Source organism: Rhinocladiella mackenziei (assembly GCF_000835555.1).
Source record: "Rhinocladiella mackenziei CBS 650.93 unplaced genomic scaffold supercont1.3, whole genome shotgun sequence".
Taxonomy (NCBI): Eukaryota; Fungi; Ascomycota; class Eurotiomycetes; order Chaetothyriales; family Herpotrichiellaceae; genus Rhinocladiella; species Rhinocladiella mackenziei.
Genome location: NW_013550602.1, coordinates 3,165,251 through 3,188,814, shown reverse-complemented (window position 1 = coordinate 3,188,814; position 23,564 = coordinate 3,165,251). Strand labels below are relative to the sequence as shown.

The 23,564-nt window shown below is 51.1% G+C and overlaps 10 protein-coding genes across 10 annotated transcripts; 5 read left to right on the top strand and 5 right to left on the bottom strand.

Annotated features, from left to right (window-relative positions):
- Positions 1-72: 72 nt before the first annotated feature.
- Z518_04674 (uncharacterized protein) lies at positions 73-1,759 on the bottom strand (the record flags this gene model as incomplete). Its single annotated transcript, XM_013418380.1, has 4 exons — positions 73-238; positions 313-1,383; positions 1,438-1,664; positions 1,727-1,759. The coding sequence occupies 4 exons, from the start codon at positions 1,757-1,759 to the stop codon at positions 73-75; spliced, it is 1,497 nt and encodes a 498-aa protein (XP_013273834.1).
- Positions 1,760-2,309: 550 nt separating this feature from the next.
- On the top strand, positions 2,310-2,870 carry Z518_04673 (uncharacterized protein; the record flags this gene model as incomplete). The annotated part of the gene is made up of 1 exon (XM_013418379.1): positions 2,310-2,870. The coding sequence occupies one exon, from the start codon at positions 2,310-2,312 to the stop codon at positions 2,868-2,870; it is 561 nt and encodes a 186-aa protein (XP_013273833.1).
- Positions 2,871-3,677: 807 nt separating this feature from the next.
- Z518_04672 (uncharacterized protein) lies at positions 3,678-5,177 on the bottom strand (the record flags this gene model as incomplete). The annotated part of the gene is made up of 1 exon (XM_013418378.1): positions 3,678-5,177. One exon carries the CDS (start codon positions 5,175-5,177, stop codon positions 3,678-3,680), a length of 1,500 nt encoding a protein of 499 aa, XP_013273832.1.
- A 467-nt stretch (positions 5,178-5,644) lies between these two features.
- On the top strand, positions 5,645-6,322 carry Z518_04671 (uncharacterized protein; the record flags this gene model as incomplete). Its single annotated transcript, XM_013418377.1, has 1 exon — positions 5,645-6,322. One exon carries the CDS (start codon positions 5,645-5,647, stop codon positions 6,320-6,322), a length of 678 nt encoding a protein of 225 aa, XP_013273831.1.
- Positions 6,323-6,345: 23 nt separating this feature from the next.
- Positions 6,346-7,594, bottom strand: Z518_04670 (uncharacterized protein; the record flags this gene model as incomplete). Its single annotated transcript, XM_013418376.1, has 2 exons — positions 6,346-6,584; positions 6,631-7,594. 2 exons carry the CDS (start codon positions 7,592-7,594, stop codon positions 6,346-6,348), a joined length of 1,203 nt encoding a protein of 400 aa, XP_013273830.1.
- Positions 7,595-7,791: 197 nt separating this feature from the next.
- On the top strand, positions 7,792-9,891 carry Z518_04669 (uncharacterized protein; the record flags this gene model as incomplete). Its single annotated transcript, XM_013418375.1, has 1 exon — positions 7,792-9,891. The coding sequence occupies one exon, from the start codon at positions 7,792-7,794 to the stop codon at positions 9,889-9,891; it is 2,100 nt and encodes a 699-aa protein (XP_013273829.1).
- A 1,742-nt stretch (positions 9,892-11,633) lies between these two features.
- Positions 11,634-13,809, top strand: Z518_04668 (uncharacterized protein; the record flags this gene model as incomplete). The annotated part of the gene is made up of 2 exons (XM_013418374.1): positions 11,634-11,705; positions 11,764-13,809. 2 exons carry the CDS (start codon positions 11,634-11,636, stop codon positions 13,807-13,809), a joined length of 2,118 nt encoding a protein of 705 aa, XP_013273828.1.
- Positions 13,810-14,548: 739 nt separating this feature from the next.
- Z518_04667 (uncharacterized protein) lies at positions 14,549-18,556 on the bottom strand (the record flags this gene model as incomplete). The annotated part of the gene is made up of 1 exon (XM_013418373.1): positions 14,549-18,556. The coding sequence occupies one exon, from the start codon at positions 18,554-18,556 to the stop codon at positions 14,549-14,551; it is 4,008 nt and encodes a 1,335-aa protein (XP_013273827.1).
- A 533-nt stretch (positions 18,557-19,089) lies between these two features.
- Positions 19,090-20,274, bottom strand: Z518_04666 (uncharacterized protein; the record flags this gene model as incomplete). Its single annotated transcript, XM_013418372.1, has 1 exon — positions 19,090-20,274. The coding sequence occupies one exon, from the start codon at positions 20,272-20,274 to the stop codon at positions 19,090-19,092; it is 1,185 nt and encodes a 394-aa protein (XP_013273826.1).
- Positions 20,275-20,547: 273 nt separating this feature from the next.
- On the top strand, positions 20,548-22,533 carry Z518_04665 (uncharacterized protein; the record flags this gene model as incomplete). The annotated part of the gene is made up of 1 exon (XM_013418371.1): positions 20,548-22,533. The coding sequence occupies one exon, from the start codon at positions 20,548-20,550 to the stop codon at positions 22,531-22,533; it is 1,986 nt and encodes a 661-aa protein (XP_013273825.1).
- Between the last annotated feature and the right edge of the window lie 1,031 nt (positions 22,534-23,564).

Genomic DNA, 23,564 nt, shown 5'->3' with positions numbered 1-23,564 from the left:
GCCACTGCCTGCAAATGGACAACAGCATTCGTCATGATTTGATTTCGCTGAGTGTTGGTACCACGCGGTTCTTTACCTCTTCACAGGTGTAAGGATGACATTCAACTCCGGCTTCTCCCAGAGCATATATGTGGGTTGCTTCGTTGCCCATGTGCCGTTGTCACAGTCAGGTGCTAGCTGAAGGTCGAAGGTCCAGAGCAGCTTCGAAAGGATAAGTTGAAGTTCGGCATAAGCGAGGCTGTGTCGAAAATTTAGCATTAGGAGTCGTGGAATGAGAGGGAATAAAAGAAGAAGAAGATATGAAAACCTTACTTTCTGCCGATACAGTTTCGAGGACCAAAGGAAAAGGGTTGCACCACCTGCTTCTGATCTGCTGCAAAGTTCTCTGCGGGAAGATCGCCTCCCGCGTGCATTGACTGCGGTAACCAACGCTCGGGGAGGAATTTTTCAGGCTCGAAAAAGTTTCGGGGATCGCGGCTTGCTGAATATTGATTGACTCCGACCGTCGTATTCCCTGGAACCCACCTCCCTTCGATCCATTCTCCCTTGCCCGGCACAATGCGAGGAAATGCGTTGGGCGAAGGGGGATAAATTCGAAAGGTTTCCTCCACGATTGCGGGTAGGTATTTCAATTCGTTTGTCTTGACCATGGTAATGTCCTCATAGTTCGAGAAAAGGTGGCGGATTTCCCTGACCAGCCGCGTATAGACTGCCGGATGCCGCAGGATATAATATGTAGCCCCCGAGAGGAAGGTAGCGGTGGTTTCGCTCCCGGCTATGATCAAAATGACGGCGGTTTCTTGCATCTCGGGCAAAGAAAGGCCTTTTTCGTCATTATGCCGCAAAATATAGCTCATGAAATCCTTACGGTTCAAGTCCTTTTTCTCGAGCCGGCGGTCGAGTTTGGCGTAAGCATTGGCATCAGCATTCCGTTTGGCCTCGGCGAGGTGCTTGGGGGTAACCCAGTTGACAAACCAGATCAAATTGTAATAAACGGCGGCTTGAACCCAGGGGTACGCCTTGACACCGTCGAAGATCATGCGGACCCAGTTATGATATTGACCCTCCTTCAGGCAGCCAAACGGCTCGGCGAATGTAAGATCCCCCATCATATCAAAGGTGCACCAATTGTACCAATTGACCAGGTTCTGTGGACACTCCGAACACTTGTCCTTTAGCCTGGATATCATCAGATCCACATAACCTTGGAGGAGATGTTCTTGCTCTCGGAGTGCTTTCTCGGAGAAAGCATAGGCGACAGTTCGCCGCATACGTATATGATCTTTATGAGCAGCCGTAATGATCGAATCGGTCCCTTTGAAAGTTGGGAGAATACCGGCCCCCCTCAGATCTTTCATCATCTCCGGTGAACGATGTCCATAACTGGTGTGGGTGAGCTGCGCTGTCTGGCCTGGCTTTCTCTGTATGGGTCCTTACATTTGCTTCCAAGCGTCTCCCGTGGTGTAGGAGAGCTCGTTTGGAGCGATTCGGACAATACCTCCGAACTTCTTGTGCAATTCCAATATCTTGGTATGGACCTGGCCGTTGCACGAATACCATATCCACGGCAACCTGGACGCAGCCCACAACTTGGGGCCTGGGTACGCGCGAAGTGGATGCAGGCAGACATTGTACAGCATCGACCCCAGAACGGAGGCAATCAACTTGTGACCCCGTCAGTGGTTTCCCGCCATGGGGGAGTGATCAGCAAGGACGAGGCTCTCACCACTACCGGGAGCCCCAAAAGAATCCAGATCATCTTGGAAAATCCCCTTGGGCCCAGCCAAAATTTCTGAGAGCAATGATCAATAGTGGCAGTAGCGGGAATTTAGAATATGTCCGCCTAGCAGAGCCCAACGAGACACCTACGCTACAGTGTACTCGAGACGAAATCTTAGATTATTCTCATGAGCGCCAATTTATGATGAAGTATTGAATGTTCCCTCATGTACATACGGAGACCCCGCCACAGACATGCTCTCTCCTCATCAGGGCCCATCCGGAAGGCTGTCAGTCTATAACGACTCGGTTATACCGACACCACGACGATCCGTAGGCTCTCCAATTCGGATGTGGATGGATCTTGTGGTTCCAAGTCGGACCAGCTTCTACAATCGTCTCCTCAGGTCGACATCGACGACAGAGGATTTCATTTGCAGGGACCTTCTAACTCTGACCCTTGGGTTATAAGAAAGCGGTACTGAAATCTTCTCGGCCTGTCTACGACCCCTTACTCGCACCAACAACCATTTGGACCCTGAGTTCTTCGACCACAAATCCGCTGAAATTGCATACATCCTTTTGCGACGATGTCAGGAGTCACACATAGCCGGACCTCTCAGATCATTGATCTTCCCATTGAGGAAGTGTGGAAGTTTGTTACTGTACCTGCAAACTGGATCAAGTTGGGTCTCGGCACGTGGAAAGTCCATGGCTCTGGCGGTGAGGACGATCTCGAAGCCGTCAACCGCACCATGCAACCTGGTGAGCATTTTCTCGAATACATGCACATGAAGGATCGGTTCGATTTTGTTGGGGACTGGGTGGTTACCGTGTGTGAGGCTCCCCACAAATGGGGATTCAAGTCGGCCCATTGGCATGGTCACGCCCTGCCCGTGGACATCGAGGCCACCTACACGCTCGAAAAGCTGGGTGAAAATCAGACGAGATGGTCGAGACACCGAGTCAACACTCCTCGTCCAGGGAAAGAGTCCAAGATTGATTTCCTGGCCGGCAAGAATGATCTGGAAGAAGAATATCAACAGGTCACCAAACAATACCTCGAGAAAGGCATCCCGAAGCAGCCACCCCACAATCCGACGCCACCCCATGAGGCTGGGTGGATTGAGACGCTCCCCGTGGATGCTTAAAAGGGAAAGGGAGCACGATGAATCGGGTTCCGTCAATCACCGTCAAACCAGGCCTCACATATATGTAAAATATGCCGCCGTGTGCTTTGCCGGTAGGCGCTAAATCAGCGAAGCCTTCACGGTAGAAGCCCTCAGCGTCAACAATCAACACGCCTAGGAAACTTCCTCGGGCAGGAACAACATGATATTTGATTTTTCCCAAATTGACCTCCATGTTGTACATCAAACAGATCATTCCCTTCATTTTCACCTCGTATATTCGCTTCCACGGGAATCTCGCCGCTTCGATGTGCCGGGATTGTCCACGCTCGTGAGTGAGGCGGCTCGAGATATCCTGTGGGGTGCTATGCCTTTCAGGCAGGGAGCTGCTCCCAGACAGACTGCACTAGTTAGTTGAACGCTGGGATGAAGCTGGCCCATACTAAAGACGCAAGATGACTGCTTCCATTTCCTACCCCTGCATGTGCAGTAACCACATGGAGCGCTTTTTTTTTTTTTTTTTTTGATTTCGTTTCCATTTTGACAATTTGCTGTATATGAATTGCGTACGATACGCCACGTTCATCGTAGCTGAGCTGTGGCAATCATTCTACTGGAGCGATGCACATCGCATGGGACCAAGAGGGGGGCGATCGCATTATCTCACGGCGTGGCATACCCGGCTGGTCGATGGCATCATCATCTTCTTTCATTAGCGGTGATCATCTCCATGTTCGCGACCTTTTCATGTTCAATTCAATACTTCCTCGACCTCAACCTTAACCTTAGCCAGAGCGACACCGAAATTAAACCTACCTCGACCCATCTCTATCCTTGCAGCTCATTCGAGATTCCCCCGACCGTCAATGACTTGATGACCGTGTACTCATCAACACCGTACTTCGAACCCTCACGTCCGAAACCGCTCTCCTTGACACCACCGAACGGACTGGCCGGATCCGAGATCAAGCCCGTGTTGATACCGATCATACCGACCTCTAGAGCCTCAGCGACGCGGTAAACCCGTCCCACGTCTCTCGAGTAGAAGTATCCTGCCAACCCGACGGGAGCTTCATTAGCGAGAGCCACGACTTCCTTCTCCGTGGAGAACGGGAAGAGACCAGCCACAGGACCGAAGGTTTCCTCCCGGGCGATTTGCATCTCGTTCGTCACGCCCGTGATGACCGTCGGAGCGTAGAAGTTGGAGCCGAGATCCGGCAATTTCTGGCCTCCGATAATGACTTTGCCACCCTTTTTGGTCGCATCTTGAACATGCGCGTCGACCTTAGCCATGGCCCGATCGTGGATGACGGGGCCATGTGTGACGCCGTCGTCAAAGCCATGGCCGACGTGGAAACCTTTCACTTTCGCGGCGAACTTCTCGGCGAATTCGTCGTAGATGCCCTTTTGGACGTATATTCTGTTGGCGCAGACGCAGGTCTGTCCCGAGGCGCGGAATTTGCAGGCGATGGCCCCCGCAACGGCGGTGTCGAGGTCAGGACAGTCGTCGAAGACGATAAAGGGGGAGTTACCACCGAGCTCGAAGGAGAGTTTCTTGACAGTCCCGCTTGCTTGTTTCAGCAGCAACTTGCCCACGTTCGTGCTGCCTGTGAAGGAGACTTTCTTGATACGGGGGTCGGTGGTCAATATCTCGCCGATTTCAGCGGTGTTCTTGAGGGCGGTCACGATATTCACGACGCCCGGAGGAATTCCGGCTCGTCGAGAAAGCTCCACAATCGCGTTCGCGGTGAATGGTGTTTCACCGGGTGACTTGGCGACGACTGTGCACCCCGCCGCTAACGCCGGGCCGATTTTGCGCGTGATCATCGCCGCTGGGAAGTTCCAGGGCGTTATGAGACCGCAGACACCGACGGGTTGTTTGAGGGTTATTATTCGGTTTCCGGGGACAGAGGCGGCGATGGTGTCGCCATAGATGCGCGGGGCTTCTTCACTGAACCATTGGAAGAAATTGGCGGCGTAGGCGACTTCTCCTTTTGCATCGTTGAACGGCTTCCCGTTTTCCCATGTGATTAGGGTGGCGAGATCTTCGGCATTCTCTTGCATCAAGTTATACCAATGGCGCAACATAGTGGCTCGTTCGCGGGGGAGGGTCTTGCGGAAGGAGGCAAAAGCATCCACGGCCGCAGCTATGGCTTTGGCGGTGTCTTCTCTGTTGAATTCGGCGCATGAACCTATTTTCTTGCCTGTGGCAGGGTCGTGAACGTCGAAAGTTTGTGAGGTGCTTGAGTCCACGAATTCCCCATTCACATAGGCCTTGGAAATGAGGAGGGAGGGATCATTGAGCTGGGGCACCGTGTGCATGTGCATTTTGCCGATGGCGGTTGATATTAATCGGTATGAAGGGTGTGCCGTTCGAGTGAGAGAGGACGAGAGACGAGGGCGAGACGAGAATAATAGTGTACGGATATATGAAGCCGAAGTTGCTGGTGATGCCATCGCTTCTTGGGATGATGCAGGTGATAGGTGAAAAAGCGGGTGGATTTATGTTGTGAGCATTGATTGTCGGGTCATTTCGCGACCGGAACAGATGATCAAGCAGATCAAATTTGAAGAAGTTCACAAAGAGTCTCGCGGTCGAGTAGCACGGGTGAAGAGGTAGAAATGGTGACCAATTATGGAAAAGAAACTGACCTCATTGAACGTTGCGGAGAACTGAACTGACAAGCTTCGAAAACGGTGCAGTAGAGGGTCCTACGCCGCAGTTCGATATATCCCGGTGTTAATAAAATATACCGTCCATGCCGCTCTGAGAGGGTCAATTTCAAATCAGCAGCATGTCCGATCCCGATGTCAGAAAGGAGACGACGAGGATATTGAGGAATAAGTCGCAAGCAAAGGCCATTGAGCAAGGGAAGTTGGTCGAGTCTACCAATTCTCTTTCAGCCGAAGACTTTTTCGGCAAATACGAGCCATTGATGTCAACATTGGACGATAACTTGGGCCTGCGACAAACACGGGGAGACGCCGTGACGGTACCGAGTCACTGGTTGGAAGAATGTCTGAAGTTGATCGAGCAGACCAGCGCCAAAGACTACCAGAACTCCGAGATGAAATGGTCAGCGACCAAGAAGAGAAAGGAGATGAAGTTACCAGATATGAAATACATTATCCTCAGCGAGAGCAAAGGAAGACGTGTCATTGGCTTCATTTCCTTCATGATCACTTATGAAGATGGGTACGAAGTGGTATACATCTACGAGATCCATTTCGTGCCCGAATGGCAAGGCAAAGGACTGGGCCAAAAATTGATCAACTTCGTCGAGACGATCGGTCAAAATGTCGGCGTGACCAAAGTCATGTTGACTGTGTTCAGAGCCAATTATCGAGCCATTGCATGGTATACCCGATTGGGTTATCGAGAAGACGAGTTCTCTCCTGAACCGCGCCAGATGCGGAACGGCACCATCACACAACCGAGTTATATCATTCTCTCGAAACGATTGAAAGACTGAATGGATTCGATCTCTGCCGACTCTTATATCTGACGAACACTTTTACCCTTCATCTCGGGTCGTTCCACTTCCCATTCATCGCGCATAACCGCAAACAGGGTATCCCCCACGAGAATGGTCAATCCTAAACTCCACACCAGCGTGATGGCATAGAAGAAGTTGGCATTGCCGGAACCGGCATAAATCCAGAGGTGGTAAAAGGCCGGGCCAAGAAGGGTTGAATACAGCAATACTGATGCCGCGATGAAAGTGTATCGAGTTACTGAGAAAGTCAGCCGGTCGATTTGGATGAATGGGGACATACTCACATGGAAGAACGTGTTGATACATGGGAAGAAACCCGAGATATAGAGACACATCCGCAATGCTCGGATATGGTTTGAAGATGGCAAACAAGCCCAATAGACTGGCGATAACAAACAGTGGTTGGCTTTGAAGTCTGAGGGTCATTCCTCCAACGTATCCGACCAGATGTAGCCAGAAGACTCCAACGAAAAAGTCTCGGAAGGAGTCGAAAATTTCGATAAAGAAATACCACCACAATCCGACGTTGGGCGTAAGGTCCGGTACAGTCATTTGTGCCCCGTAACAAGATGCAAGGAAGTCCCCGAATCCCTCGGTCAAAATTGGTGTCGTGCCGAGTAATGCTGCCAGGGCTCCGATATATGCACCCATTGAAGTTGGAAGGGACGTTTGTTGGCCCTTGCTCTTGTGAATCATGAGTAGAATGGGTGGCAGAAGAAGAGCCGGGTACATGGACAAATAAGTACCCATGGCCAATCCGAACATGGCTCGAATCGCCTTCCCCGATTGAGCATTCAAAACAGCTTGAATGATGGCAGCGTTGGTGAAGATGCTGGTGCTTCTTCCCAGGCAAGACAGAATGGTGAAAGGGTTGAAGAGGTAGGCGGCGGCAGTCACGGAGCCATCAAGTTTCTGAAAACGAGACGTAGGTATTTGTAGATTCTCGGCAATGGAATGTAGAGAGGTGGCATTCAGAATATCGAGGCCGACAAAGACCACGGCAGGCGGTAATATCTCGAAGATAACCAAGAGTAATGGTGCTTGGTGAAAGACTCCACCATCATATGGAGAGAGTCCATGTTGATATAGGAAAAGACCTTCTTGAAGTCGTTTGTAACTTGATATTGGAGTTGATATTTCGACCTGGGTGGTCAGGAAGTCGGAGAGGTCCGGACAGCCGAAGAAAACCAGAAGGCGGAGAATCACGGCACCTGCATATATCGCGACCGTCTTGCGGTCCAGCGACATTACCATTCCTGCTATAACCAGGAGATCAACATTGATCCGGCGACGATGGTATTGCCACGGAAGAAATGAGATGGATTTCTTGTAAGGGAGTCGAGGCGACGAAGTTGTCCTCTGTCGGCAAACCTGCCCGGGTAAATTCCACCTCCAAAATAATTTTTTTCCCATAATGAGATCCTCTTACTCACACAGCGTCAAAAATGGCCAAACAAAAGAAGAAAGGCCAGTCTGGCCAAGCGAAAAACTACATAACTCGAACACAAGCCGTCCGCAAACTACAAATATCCCTCCCCGACTTTCGGAGACTCTGTATCTTCAAAGGTATCTATCCTCGAGAACCGCGAAATATCAAAAAAGCCCATAAATCTGCCACCCACTCCACCACCTTCTACTACACGAAAGATATCCAATATCTCCTCCATGAACCGTTGCTGGGCAAATTCCGAGAACAGAAAGCCCTTTCCAAAAAGATTGCAAGGTCCCTCGCCCGCAATGAAGTCCAAGATGCGGTACGGTTGGAGAAATATGGCATGCCCAAGATCAAACTGGACCATATCGTGCGAGAGAGATACCCGACATTCGTCGACGCCCTACGAGATCTTGATGACGCTCTCTCCCTTCTGTTCCTCTTTGCAAATCTCCCCTCGACCACGGCGGTGCCCGCCAAAGTCATCGCCCGCTGCCAACGACTCTGCCATGAATTTGAGCACTACCTCATTACCACGAATTCCCTTCGCAAATCCTTCTTGTCCATCAAAGGTATATACTACCAGGCGACGATCCAGGGCCAAGATATCATGTGGCTGGTGCCGTACAAGTTTGTGCAAAGAGTAACCCAGGATGTGGATTACCGAATAATGGGGACATTTGTCGAGTTTTACTGCACGCTACTCGGATTTGTGAACTACAGACTTTACACCTCGATTGGTCTGGTTTATCCACCCAAATTTGACGTGGCAAGTGATGAGCGAGGAGCAGAATTGTCCGCCTTCACCCTCGAGGGCCGCCGTGTGGCGGCAGCCGTTGAACCAAAAGAGGAGCCAAAACAGATGACGAATGGTCACGCACAGAGCGGCAATTCAGAGGAGCTCCAAGCTCAGATCGACCAAATTGCCCAGGAAATTACGGCCGACGACGACGTCAAGCAGGACGAACAGACCGAGGATCCAGCAGATTCCGGGGCAATCGACGCCTTCACCCCGGCAGCGCCAGAAGGCGATGTTCTCCCACAGCCTGACCGCACTGGTGACGCAGCTGCAACACTATTCTCAACCTTAACCTTCTTTATCTCCCGAGAAGCTCCCCGGCATCCGATCGAGTTTCTCCTGCGAGCTTTCGGATGTAAACGAATCGGATGGGATGCCGTTCTCGGGGACGGCGCATTCACTCACGACGAAACAGATCCCAGAATTACACACCAGGTTGTCGACAGACCCTCACCGGCACAACCACTTCCCGCCGTCCAAGGCCAAGAAGACGCAAAGGACCAGAGCCTCCAAGTCGTCAAGCCGGGATACATCATGCCTGGTAGAACATACATTCAACCACAGTGGATATGGGACTCGGTGAACGAAGGAAAACTCCTCCGGGCCGACCTGTATGCGCCTGGAGAAACGTTACCGCCACACTTGAGCCCGTGGATTAAACCGACAAACGGTCAGTATGATCCAAGAGCGACATTGGAGGAGCAGGAATTGGAAGGTGAAGCGGATGAAGCTGTCGATGAGGAAGATGCCGACGAGACGGCTGCAATTGCTGCTGAGAAAGATGAAGACGAAGACGAAGACATCGATGTAGGAGACATGGACGTCGCTGTCTCGGCGGACGACGACGACTCAGAAGAGGAAGAACAAGACAAAGTCGAAGAGACAGACACATTCGGGGGCTTCGACGACCCTCTTCCCGACCCCGACTCGGACTTCGATTCGGAATCACAACACCAAAAAGAACTTGAAGCCGAAGCCTCCGGTCGTGCTGTGCCCATGGTCACGAGCGTCACTAATGGATCCAAATCCAAAGCCCGCAAAGCACGACAAACGGCTCAAGTTGAAAAGGACGAAGAGATCGAGCGCCGGAAGATGATGATGGGTAACAAAAAGCGCAAACTGTTTGAGAAGATGCAGTACTCGAATAACAAGCGCGACGCGGAGGCGGAGAAGTTACGAAGGAAACGCAGGAAGATTGAGAGGGCTGCTTCCGCAAGTGGGAAGAGAGAACGTGACATTGAGCAGAATAAAAAGGTGAAAACTTACGAAGGTATGTTTGAGAGGGTTCCTAGTCGTGAAATGAATGATGTTTGAATCCTGCCTAAGCAAGGCGTCTGATAGAGAATGAGCATGAATAGAAGGGCAAAAAGGAACAAAAGAAAAAAGGGACGACGGAATGGGAGAAGAATTATGATGAGTATTAACAGTACAGATGTGAAGGAGTATGATCGCAGATGCAGCTTTCCATTCATCCAACCCTTCATTCATCAGGCTGATCGCCCGCTTGCTCGTGGCCCATCCATTATGTCTCAATTGATCGCCAAACGAAATCAACCATTTTACCATGGGGAAGAAGCCAGCGTGAGATTTTGAGTGACAGGCCAATCGGGATCATATCATATCGACTGAGCTTCATTGAACCCGCTCCTATATGCATGTTTCCAAGCTGTTTCTGGGATCCTCACATTCGCTTGTTTGGGTCGCCGCGGCTTCGAGCGGAGAACTAAACCTGCGCCACGTTCGGCTGCCTAATCAATCGGCATGTCGATTTCTTCCGTCACGATCTCGACATCTTCATTTCCATCCGCTTTGAAGATCATAGCCGTCACCTAGCTCTCCACTTGGCGCCGACTACCCGACCGATTCGACCAGATCTACCAGCAGCACTCGTTCCATTTGCGTCTTGAAGTAGCTGGCGGATTCTGGTAAGAGTTTTGACGTTTATACCGGAGAAACATTTGCTTGTGGTACCGGGGGTGTTTTTTATAGAGAGAGAGAGCGGGTATTCAAGGTGGACATGCATCCAAGATGGGTTTCAACAACGGAAAAGCGCATATCTGATCTGGACTCTGCTGGGAATTTTGCTACGATTGCCGGACGACAAGGCTCCTACAAATTGAAATGAGCCATGTTCTGCAGCGACCGCTAACAGACTTCCATTGATCTGGATGGCTACCACGGACAATCCCTTTTTTCTCCTCTCCGATTCAAGTCAAGATTTTTGAGCTCGAGGATGCATAACCTCATTAGAGCTACATGTGGATCGAATATTCGACCATTCAGACATTCAGTCATGCATTGCTGCACATGCCTTCGCTCGATGAAATTCGCCAACAGATGCTTTTTGAGCAACATTGCAATCTCCGAGGTCGGTAAAAGCAAGTTGGAGGAGTGTCAGTGGCCGTTGGGCGTGATACCTGTTCTAGATAGAAGGCGGACTTTACCAATTTCACTGTCCGGAAACACATGAAAGTCATCCTTCGAGGTCGGAAGCGCGATTATAGCTTCCAAGGAACGAACGAACTACTAGCTTCACCCACAAGAACACCCCTGGCTATAGCCGCACTGTTTCAGGCTCATTGTCTCGCATTTCCTTCACCAAGCTGTTGTTCACAAGGGTTGATGGTTGGACGTGTTTGCTAGGCACAGCTCGTGATTGCCTCATGCGGCCTGTTCGCAAGGCTGACACCGCAGCCCATCCAATGAACGGAATACACTATTTCAATCATGGAAATGGTTCAAATCCATGATTCGATCTACAGTATGATGGCGTTCTCGAGAAGCTTTGCGAGAGTTAGATGTAGCGAGCGAGGGTGTAGACGAATGTCTTAACCCATGCGCTCGTTCCGTAATGGCATGCCGCTTTAAATCTCGTACTCTATTCTTCTATAAGTGGTCCCGGTGGGCTGGCCAGTTTCCGTTAGAGCAGCGTCAGTCTCGGGCAGAGTTGGAGCTTTAGCTACCCAATTGTTCAAAACTTCACGACCCATTCAATTTCCTCCCGTAAAATCCTGACAGTCATTTTCGAGGCCTGGAAGTTGCAGCGCAGGGCCGTAATGCTGCGTCTAGCCAGGCCTGCGGGCGCTTCATTGCGCAGGCAGTTGCTTGCGCAAGCTGTGCCATCCCCAGTATGTCAAAAGCTCCCAGTCCTCCATCCAGCTCATACGACTGACAACGAACGTACAGCGGAGAAAGTTTGCTGAGGGGAAAGACTCAATTCTAAGCTCCGATCCCGCCTTCATACGAGGAACCCAGAGTTCTGCTGCTCCCGTCAGGACAGAAGTTCCCTTGGGCCCTGGAGGTCCTGGCAGCCCAGCTCCTAAAGTTTCTACTCCCGCAACACCCTCTTCTTCCTCTACAGTGCGTCCTGAAAATGTTCTATTAGCACCGCCTAACCCGCTCAAGTTTCAGACGGGACCCCCTACAACTTCCTCTTCTGTGAGCCCGGCAGAACCTACCACGCCACCTCCAGCACAGAAGCCGACTCCTCCACCTCCAAAACGGTTCAGACGACTCCGACTTTTGTTCTACCTTTTCCTTCTCAGTGCTGTCACCTACGGAGGAGCTGTATGGTACGCTTTGAGGAATGACAACTTTCACGATTTCTTCACCGAGTACATACCTTTCGGTGAAGAAGCAGTCTTATATTTCGAAGAGCGGTCCTTTAAAAAGAGATTTCCACATGCGAGACATAATGTGGTGAAAATTCCTCGACCCGAGAGACCTGAAGATAATAAAGTCACAATTCCCCAGAAATCTGGACTATCATGGCGGGTCGCACAAGATACTGAGTCCCAGGGCAGTGATCTGACGCAAAAGGGCAAGCATATGAGTGCATTGGATGCAAACACACCAGCATCAGGCCAGAGTGTCAAGGATGCCAAAGCTGATCCGAAAGGGGCAACATCCAAGGAGATCAGCGCCGCCGTTGAAACTGCAAAGAAGGACTCGGGAGTGAAACAAGAACCCAAGCCGAAGGATGTGCCCGAACCTCTTCCTCCCTCTCCGGCCGGTACTCCCTCTGAAGCATCGATGCCGAGCCCAGCGACTCCAAGTCCAAAATCTGACGAACGACCACCGGCTATTCCTCCTGTAACTCACATCTCGCCCCTTTCCGTTCCCAATGCGGACGAACCCGTCGTGCGAGAACTGATTAAGATCGTGAACGACCTTGTTACGGTTGTGAACTCCGATTCAGCCGATACTGCGAACAAATACTCCTCCCCAATGGCTAAAGCCAAAGAATCTCTCGAGGCCGTTGCCAACCAAATCACCCTCCTTCGTGAGGCCGAACGCAAAGCAGCCGAGGAACGAGTCCAGCAAGCCCACAAAGAATTCGACGAAGGTGCCAAACAACTTCTCAAGCGAATTGAGACCCTCCAAGCTGAAGAAGACGCTAAGTACCGGGAAGAGTTCGAAACTGAACGCGCTCGCCTTGCACGGATCTACGAAGAAAAGCTCAAGACCGAAATCGAACGAAGCACGGAATTGGCAGAACAACGGCTCAAGAACGAACTTGCCGAGCAAGCCATCGAGATGAAACGCGATTTTGTCGCGCAGATCAAATCGCTTGTGGAATTGGAACGGGACGCCCGCCTCTCCAAACTGTCTGACTTGAGCTCTAATGTGGACAACCTCACTGAACTCACCTCGAATTGGAACGGTGTGATCGATGCCAATCTTGCGACTCAAAAGCTCCAAGTGGCAGTTGATGCCGTCCGCTCTGCACTGGCACGGTCCGCTGCCTCTGATGCGCGTCCCAAAGCATTCGTTCGTGAGATGGCAGCATTGAAGCTGGTGGCCGATGGCGACCCTATTGTCGATGCCGCCATCGCATCTATCAACCCAGCCGCCTACCAGCGCGGTATCCCGAGTCAGTCACAACTGATTGATCGCTTCCGTCGCGTAGCCAGCGAGGTGCGAAAAGCCAGCCTTCTCCCTGAAGATGCCGGCATTGCGTCCCACGCCGCCAGCATCGTGTTGTCGAAAGTGCTCTTCAAGAAACACGGCCAGCCTACGGGTGAGGATGTAGAGAGCATTCTCGCCCGAACAGAGACATTGTTGGAAGAAGGCGATCTTGATGCCGCAGCACGTGAGATGAATTCCCTTGCGGGTTGGGCTAAGGTATTGAGTCGGGATTGGTTGGGTGACGTGCGGAAAGTCCTGGAAGTCCAACAGGCGTTGGATGTCATTGAGACGGAAGCCAGGTTGCAGTGTTTGAGAGTGGAGTAGGGCATCTCTCTGGAGATGAGTCTGAGGTCGTTCGTAAGAGGTCGCGATTGATCGGTAGATTCCGCCCGAGGAAGAGCAGATGGAATGACAGACTACCCTTTTTTTTTTTCTTTTCCCAACAAGAGGGAAAGGAGAAGTTTGTTTTGAACCTTGCCTGCGGCGCATGTGTGTACTACAACCAATCGAGCAGCTAGAAAAGACGAAAAAGACATTCTGAATACTGGTATACTTTTCTTCAGCTTTGACGTGCAGTAACAGACAAATTTTAAGCCTTCGTCAAACCGGTAGGGGATTGTTTTTCTTTTCAGTGATACGAAATCGATTAAAAGATGCTATAGAGATACCTGCCAAAACTGAAGTGTTTTCATATATCGGGTGCCGTTCGAAACAGTGTAGAGACGAAGCTATGCAATCGTTGACATTATCCAACGAGTGAGATATGCACGTTGAAGCTTCATGGGGAATAATTTCTCTGGCTGCTGCTGGAGTTTGAATTTTTGACTCTGAATTTCCCAAATGCGTTTTCGTTTCGTTTCGTTTTCCTTCCCATTCCAAAAACCAAAATAGCGCCATGATCAGCCAATCCGTTTTCCTTGGACGCCTCGCTAGCAAAATATGAATATGAATGAGAAATTTCCAGAATTGCCGTCCGGTAATGTGAATTCAATATAATATAGTTCCCACCTCAATTCTCACCCTAGTTAGACCTCGATATTCTTCAAGCTCCGTTCTTGTTCGGTCAATCAATCCAAAGTAACCACCTCACGGTAGTTACCACACCATTGATGAGACACAGAACAAATCGGATGACAGAGACGATGGCCCAGATGAACCACAGCAATCCAACAACTGTCCACTCAATGCCAGCGAACCAAATTTTGCGGAGTAATCGGATGGGACCCCTTCGTCTCCTGCGAAACGCAACTCCGATTGAATCATTCAACTCTTTGACAGCCAGCGTGCTTGTCGTAGTGAGTTTCATGCTCAGCTCTCCCGCATCGTCTGCTGTCATCCTCACCTGAGGCGTCATGGTATTCTCTACCATATCCTCCAGCGTCTGGAGCTGAATATGTAGACTGGGGGCGACGGAGGCACTGAACGAATGCGACTTGGAGTTGAAGGTTGACGAGGACCTCTCGAGTATCTTCATAATATTTTGCGCCGCCACAATGTGATGATCGCGTTTCTTAACACGCAACGGAGTCGCTGAGTGCAAGGCTTCGTTTTCAGGAGTGAGGGTGTCAAGGAGGAACTTCGGGAGCTCGGTCCCAGGATCATCTTCCCGACGACCAATCTCTCGTGCTTTCACCGTTGAGGTATATAAAAGAGCTTCGGCACGGCCAATATCACGCCATGAGACTTCAGGAGGCTCCATAAGTTCTTGACCGTCCCCGAACCCTTCTGCTTGTGATAAATCACCTGTAGATCGGGATGGTCGGAGAGGTGTGACGCCTGTCACTGGGCCAATTGCATTATTCAGCAATTCGGATGCATCACGAGATCTGCTCAGGTCCAGGGCCGATCCAAAACCATAACTCTTTCGATGAGTCAGACCATCCGGCGTGCGTGGAACTCCAGTGTCGAGTTTGGGCAAGCCAATGCGATCGAGTCGAGGTGAGTGAGAAGCTGAACGGTGCTGTGCAGCAAGCCGGGAGATATGGTCTGTGGAATCAGTCCTTCCAAGAGCGCTGTCCGGCTCAAGTAGTTTCTGCTTCTTCTCCTGTTGTTCTCGATCTCTTTGGAATGGGGAAGTGAAGCTGGGAAGGTTCGGGTTGTTATATCGAGGTCGATCACTTGAAGGAGGGCTTGAATTTGAAATGTTGGGAGATATACGTTCACTCTTGGTACTCGAGACGGTCGATGATCTCGAACGAGGATAAGTCTGGGGCGGCGTCTTCAAGATCGTTCCATTTAGATGATAAATCTCTTTCTCCGAATCAGATCCATGGTGTGATCGAAGACTGCCATCCGAAGCTGATCCTTTGAGTTTGTCAACCGATGGTGGATCCCGTTTCCAGATGAAATCCCCAACGCGAGACACTTCGTTCCCAACGATCTCAGCAATCCGACCTCCTTTAAAAATACCACGAATCTTCGAATGATCGCTTGCAGCGTGCGTGGTAGAGCGCGTACTCACCTTGCTTGCTGTGCTGAATCTGGGTTCATTCGACGAATGAAGGGCAAGATCATCTGGTTGCGTCGAGTGCGTCCGATCCTTGGACAATGGACTAAGATCCCGCGTCATTGGGCTCGTGTCTCGAGTGCCAGGACTATCATAATTCTTGTCCACATCACTTCCACGATCTTGGTGGACGGGATGGGATGGTGGAACCTGCGCAAAATCGGTGGTACTGATTTGGCCTTGTTCTTTATGGGGCTTTCGATAGAACGGGTGTAAAATTGTAGAGATTGGTTTTCGCGTTGGTGAGGTGTTTCGACTTGGAGGTGGTGATAAGTTGATGGCAATACTTGGCCATTCCACGCCATTTGGAGAGTTTGGAGCAGTGGTCGTATCATATTCGGTCGATGCACGGGGTGCTCGTTCCTGTTCGTGGCTTGATCGAATTGGTACCTTTACGGAAGTCGGTCGGGACGATTCATGCCTGACTCGCGATCTGGCCAAAGGTGAGGACTTTTTGAAGCTATCCACCCGAAAGAGCTTGTTGAGAGCAGTGTGGTCAACAGAGGATCTTTTGGAATTTGGACCGGATGACCCCGGGCTGGAATTGCCGCGACCCAGTCCAGGCTTATGTGGGGATAGTTGAGTCTGGGGATGTGTATAATGTTTTTCCCGGTCATCGGTGCCAGGGGATGCGTGCCTCCTGCGTCGCAACCGCTTACGACCACGTTCAGGAGCTCCCTCATCTGAAGATGTCGACTCTGAATAATCGGACTCACTACTATCTTGAAACAACTTCCGGCGAATTCGCGTGCGTTCTCCTGGGCTGCTTATCTCTTTAGGCTGAAGAGAATCTTTGATTTTATCTCTCCGACGACCATGACGTCTATGTTTGTGAGAATGATGGGCCGACTTGAAAGTCGGTAGTTCGGGCAATGCCGAAGGTGGCGCTTCTTCAGGGCTATATTGATCCGGCTCTGGAGATGGAGATGGAGATGGTTGCTGTAAAATACTGGGGACGTCCACGGGTTTCTCGTGGCGCCATCCAGCGAATTTGAAATGGGTATTGGGAGGATATATCAGATTGTTGTCTCGGTCTTGAATTTTGGTCTTGTTCATGCCTTGTTCCAGCCAATACGCGTCAGCTATCATATCTGCCGGATGAGTGACCCAATCCGATCGGGGTCGGCTTGGTTTAGAATGAATCTGATCCGGTATTCGGGGTGACATGGCATTTTTCGGTTCATCTGGCGAGGTGTCTGGGTCATCCCCATGTGAATTAACCCTTCGTTGATCCAGTGGCGGCAAGCGAACACACTCAGTGGAGTCATGTCGTATTTCTGAATGGCTGGAAACCACTGCGTCAACCCAGGATCTGACTTTTTGGACATCATGCCAGCCATCCGCTTCGCTATTAATAGGAGTCTTCTCCCAGATGCGCAACTTCCGATTCCGGACATATTGCAAAGGATTGTACGCCTTTTGCATTTCTTCGGGGCTGGATGATCGTGGAAGAATGCCTGGTCGTCGGATGGGGGGGAGGTGCGAAAGAAGTCGACGATGCTCGTGAGCAAGCTCAAAATACAGCTTTGCTTTCTCAACACGGGCTGCGGTAGCCGGCGAGATTTGGTCCGTAAAATCCATATCATCATCGAGCTCATCTGGCTCCGCTGTGACAGCATCGGTTGGGGGGATTGAAGTCGGTTGATTTGGATCATGGTACAGGGGTGTGAACGTAGGCTTTGGAGAGCCGTTCCGGGAAGATTGACGTTTAGGGGCCAGGAATGGGGCAATGCTTTTTCTTTTGACCGTGTTTCGAGGGCTTGTCGTTGACGCTGCCGAGACGACACGACGTTCACCTTGCTCGGTCGAGACATACCTTCTAACAGATGCGAGCCTCCGTCGGCCTTCGCTCAAACTAAGAGCCATGTTGACAATTTGCGCGGGGTCGTGGTCGTATCCGACATCAGCCATAGGTGATCTTTTGACTTCAATCTTGCGTGAGCCCATCGATGAACTTCCGTCGAATCGACCATCATTTTGAGAGGATGACGTGGATCGTCGAACGTCGGTCCCGGGAACAAGCTGATCAGAGTTGGGATGGTCGTGTACAACGGGATCCTGTTTGACTTCACTCGCAAGCGGAGAGCTTTTGAAGGATGCATTCGCGTGACCGCCATTCCTTTGCCTCCTCTTTGAGATCGACAGGCCCGATTCCTCACTATTTCTCTTCCCTTTGGAGTCCTTCCGATGCGGAGCTAGTGATGTGTGCGAGAGATGTTTCGAGTTGGATACGGGTTCGAGAAGGAAACCTCCAGAGCTTCGAGCGACATTGTGTCGACGGCCACCATTCTCTTTTTCCTTGTCTCTGTTTCTAGAATCTGGATCGCTCCGTATACTGCTGCCGTGTGAGAGGCGGTCTAACACATGGCCGGGCTCCTGTTCGGCATTCCGACTTCGACTTCGATGACTTCGCGAGCCCGAGGCCACAGAACCTGTTCGTGTCACTCCATCTCTTGAGTTGTCGCGAAGGGAGTGAAAAGCAGGAAGGGACAGATGATAGTCTTCAGAATGTTCTTCCGGATCCTGGCTGGCAACTCGGCCATTTGGAGGAGTAGAAGTCGACATTCAGCACCTGCCCATGAGCGCAGGTGTTACGTCTGGCTATCGCAGCTTCCTGCATAGAGACGAGGATGAGATCACTGCAAGGAGGCGGGGGGGATGAGTTGGCGGGCGCGGTAGGAACTGGGATCGCAGGTTTTCGAGACCGGAACTAAACTACATATAAGTTGAGAACTGAGGTCTGAGTGGAGATCAGGTGAGAAAAGTCAAGGATCAAGGCCGGGGGCTGGGGCCTGTGGCCGAGGTGACAATGGGCAGAGGCGATGGGAATGTCACAGCGTCTGTTTGCCAGTCTCCGTTGGGTACGTACCAAGAGACCGCTGTATCTATTCTATCCACATTTCTACAGGATAACTGTCTCTAATGGTCCTGCGCCCGACCACCAATCTCGTCTCGTCCAACCGGTGGTCCGGTTGAATCTGGCCCTTTTTGCGGGGGCAAAGCGTAGGCGAGAGAAAGCGCCGATCTTGCTTCCATCCCCTGTCAGCTTGTCCCCAAAAAGAAAAGTCCCCCAAGTTGTCCACATCTGACATTTCTCCTTAAATATCGTCTTCCAGTAGCCTTAATATGGCCAGTTTGGCTTGCTCGCTCGTCTGGATCCTGTTGTGGCCCCCATGCCGAATCATTTCCCATCGGAGGCGCTTTTTCCCATCCTCACTCTTCCATTCTTCATGATCAAGATTGCGAGTGAGTTCGATCTGATCTCCTGAGGCGGCAATCAAGACCTTGTCCCAATGAGCACGACCTTCATACCACGGAATCTCCCAATCGTCGCGAGCATGCATCATTGTCAGATCTAAGCGAACTTCTGGGTTTTGCACCAAATCCACCAATCTTTGATTTGCATCCCACTTGTCCACAATCTTAGAGAGTAACCATGCTTGGATCTTGGGGTATGCCAACAATGGAGACAATAACGGAGGAGTCAGACCTTTGAACGAGTAAGAATCGAGCAATTCCGTTAATGAACGGAAGCTGGCGATCAAGACCAAAGCCTTGAATGGCTCTCTGCCGAGATTCAATACCCACTCGTGATACAAGGCTGTCGAAATGAACGTTCCCATCGATTGCCCAAAAAGAATGACTTGGGAGGATTTCACGCCCCGAACTTCATGACCACCGCCTTCAGCACTTGTTGTCTGTCCGGTAAGAGCGGATAATAAAGACATCGAGTCCTGTATCACTCCCTCTTCCGTCGGAGTTCCCGTACTCAAGCCAAAGCCGCGATAATCAAAAGCAATCACATGAACAGGTTTCTCCTCGGTCGAGAGACTCAGGATCTGCTGATATGTCGTCGGACGATAGGAGCTTCCCAGATGCATCGCATTTCCATGGAAACTGACAACCACGGTTGCCTGAGGGTCATTAAGGAGGAGTTGGATGCCGACACTTTTCGCTGCAGCCTCGTATGGTTTTAGCCCGGAATCAGATTGTGCCTTCAGGGCTTGCTCATGTTTACGGTAAAGACGAAGAGGGAGAATGTGCCAGGCGAACAGAGTGACATTGTCAGGAGTGGTGATCGTGAATGGTTGGACCTGATGGTGCAGGAAGCCGAACTGTTCGGTATTGTTCAAGTCTTGGAAGAAGGTCGGATTGATATTGTGGACGTAGGTAGCATTTCGCTGAACAAATGGATGTGTCAAAGCACCAATAGCCAAAGCATATACCAGTCCACAAGTCGCTAGAATCCAGTATGCTTTCCGAATGAAGCTATTGAACGCCATCATTTACAGCAGTCCGAAGTAGCGACGATGTCCTGGGCAGTCGGAAGGCTATAATTCAACTCCAACTTGCAATCGCCATGTTTGAGAGCAAAAAGGAAGCAAAGACATCGTCCATCCTATTCCATGGGATGGAAAGAGCAAGTATCAGCTTGATAAGATCGAATTACCCCAATCGGGAAACCTTCCGTTTGCAGGGACGCGTCAACTTCCACGCTCCAAACTAACACGGAAGTTGTGTGTGTCATCAACCTCGCAGTCGCTGACCAAAATGACATGGCGGACGGATCTTCTAAGAAGAGAGTATTGCCTGCGCGTGAGCGCCGAGAAGCCGCAGCCAAGCGCAGAGCCTCACCTATGCAGCAGCCTCCTGTACAGCGTTCGCGTAAACAGTCCACTCCTCTTCACTCCTCAGAACCTCGTCCAAAGCGGAAATACACCAAGCGTGCCAGCAAGGTCAAAGATGACACTCCGGTTCCTCGCTCCTCTGCTTCGGCCTCAGACGCCGAAGATGCCTTGCCCACCAAAGTCACCGCCAACAAACCTCTCCCAACTTTAAAAGAAAAACAACCAACTAACTTGTCGCACAATGAATACCAGTCTGTTGCAGAGAGCGGCACCCTCGCGGTATCTCTTAGTCGATCTCGCCTTCAATGGCTCTGTGATGGAGTTTTCGAGAAGTACTGGATTAAACCTGTCAAGAGAAAGGGTGTGGTTGAGGCTCCCCCCCATAACCCGGATGTTAAGTCGATGCAGAAATTGGGAAGTGCCACCATTACCATCGAGCCACACACTTTTGATGCCATTTTTTATACTGTTCGTGATCCAGCGGCACCCCAACCATACCAACGCCATCCGAATCAACATACTGCCAAAAACAAGATTCCCCCTCCTCCCTCCTATGGTATGTATCATGCTTCGGGCCCATACCAACAGCCTCGACCACATGGAATTCCCCCACCACCACCACCTCCTCCTCCAACTCCAGGCCCGCCTTCGTCGACAACAACTGCTCCTCCTCCAGCACAGCCTATTCCATCATCCTCCGCGTCACCTTCCGCGCCCTCACGTGGCCCCGTCCCGGCCGGGCCTCTTCCACAGTATACCAAACCCGAGGACAGTCGCAGACAGACCTCCATTGCACCCATTGCACCCTCGTCATCTCCAAAAGAGCCTGCCCAGTCACCACATCCGAACCAGACTCCAGATCCACCACCTCCAGGGGGAAGAGGAAGTACATCCGAACCAGTCATTTTAATGTTGGCCGCGAGGGCTGCAGGGGATCCTCAAGTGAAGGAATTGATGAAGGTGGTGGCTACATCTAAGGCGTCTCCTGAGCAACTAAAGGAATTCCAAGCTCACATTGACGAATTCAACGACATAATTCGCCGGCGAGAAAACTTGACCGGTGATGAACGACTACCGAGTAGACCGCCATCGAATCCATCTGGTCTTCCTGCGCAATTGGAGGGCTCCAAAGAAGTGAAGCCTGAATCTAAACCAGCAACGCCCAAGCCAGCAACACTTGTGCAGGCTCCGCCTCCACCTTCTGCATCACCACCAGCGCATCAATCAACATACAATTCAACACAGGTGCCGCCACGTCAACCTCCTCCCTCACCAGGACCCGGCCCGCTACCTGGCATGATGCATACGTTTCCCACCCCTTCTCACCCAGCTCCCGGACCTGGCGTACCGATGGGCGGCTACGTAGGCTACCCTCCACCTCCAAGACCAGAACCCATTATCAAGCATATTGTATTGGAGTTGACCAGTGCTCCATCTAGCAGTCAATCTGCATGCCAGGATCGATGGCTCTTCCCCGAGCATGCGGTCTTGGAAATACGCTATGGAGGACTAGAGATGGTCTGTTCGTTCTTCGTGGAACGGAGCGGCTCACAGATACTGTCCAAGGTGGGTATGGACGCAACAGACGAAGAGAATAGCCGTGCGCATGCAAAATGGAAGGCCGATCAGCACTATTTTCAACCAGTGACGATGACAGTCAAGGCAATGAATCACCGAACAATTGAGACGATCGCTCGAGCAGCAAAACCATTACCAGCAGTGCAAGACTATATGAAGAACGTGATGGGGAAAAGCCAACGAGCCCCAGTGGAGTATTTGGTGCAACAGCTGCCACGCGAGAGAGGCCATGTGGGTGTGGAAGGACTTGAGACTGGGTTCGTGGACAGTGGTGTGGAACTGGGCAGTGAGCCTGGCACGGAGGACGACGAATTAAGAGACGTGTATGGCATATGAGGAAGACGGGAGATAAGGACCGTCATTTTTCGGCCTGGTTCGGCGGGCTGAGATAGGTACCTGATATCCCGCACACAGATATGTACTGCTACCCGAACCGATGGGGCTCTGGCAATTGAACGATCAGTAACAAGAAACCACGACAAGTCTCCCAGGTGTTTGTCATGCAGGCAACAGGCCACTTAAATCGCCTTGACCGGCAATCAGGGGAAGAATCCGAATGATATTCGTCTTCGCTATCGTGCTGGTATGCCGTTGTAAGTGTAATTTATCTCGGTCTCGAAAATACCTGGGTTCTAGGATCCCCATGCCCAGTCCCAAGCACAAAGTACCCAGCAGCTGTGGTACCACCAAATACCGTGGCACGTGACTGGCGCCTCTGACGAAAGAGAACTGCGCCGAAAGCGACGGCACGTTTTAGGCTCCCATCTCATCCATGATGCATGGCTGCATGGTCCACTCACTTGTCTTGCCGCTCCGTCGAACCACCCCTGCTTTCAATTACCATCCATGTGCTTTCAGAACAACAACGCTGCGACCCGTGGTAATGTCGATAGAGCTAAAGGTTCAAATTTCAATAAAGAGGATGCGACTTAGTCGAAGAACACAACCAGAGCAACACCGGCCATGATCACCCTCAGGCCCTAGGCGGAGACGGTCCCAACCCTCATCCCTTCAGCCCGTTAAGCCACCCGTCGACCGGAAGAGACACCCGCAGCGGAAAATAGAACAAACACTAGGCCGAGTGGCGTCGATGGGTTCGTTCCTCCATCATTGGCGTGGTCTGCCAGCTGCTAAATGGCAACTCGCGCCCACCAACTCAACCTACCAACAAGCCATATCCATTCTACCATTTCGCCGTTTATTGGTCCCGCTATGTAAACCCAGCATTCAGTTCCATCCCCGGTTTCTATCGCCGCTCTTCTCTTCATCCGGGCAATCCTGTCCTCCTCAAACCTGAAACGATTTCAACGAAAACCCGCACAGTCTCTCTGTACGGCCTGTTCAATTGCGACGAATCTTTTCATCGC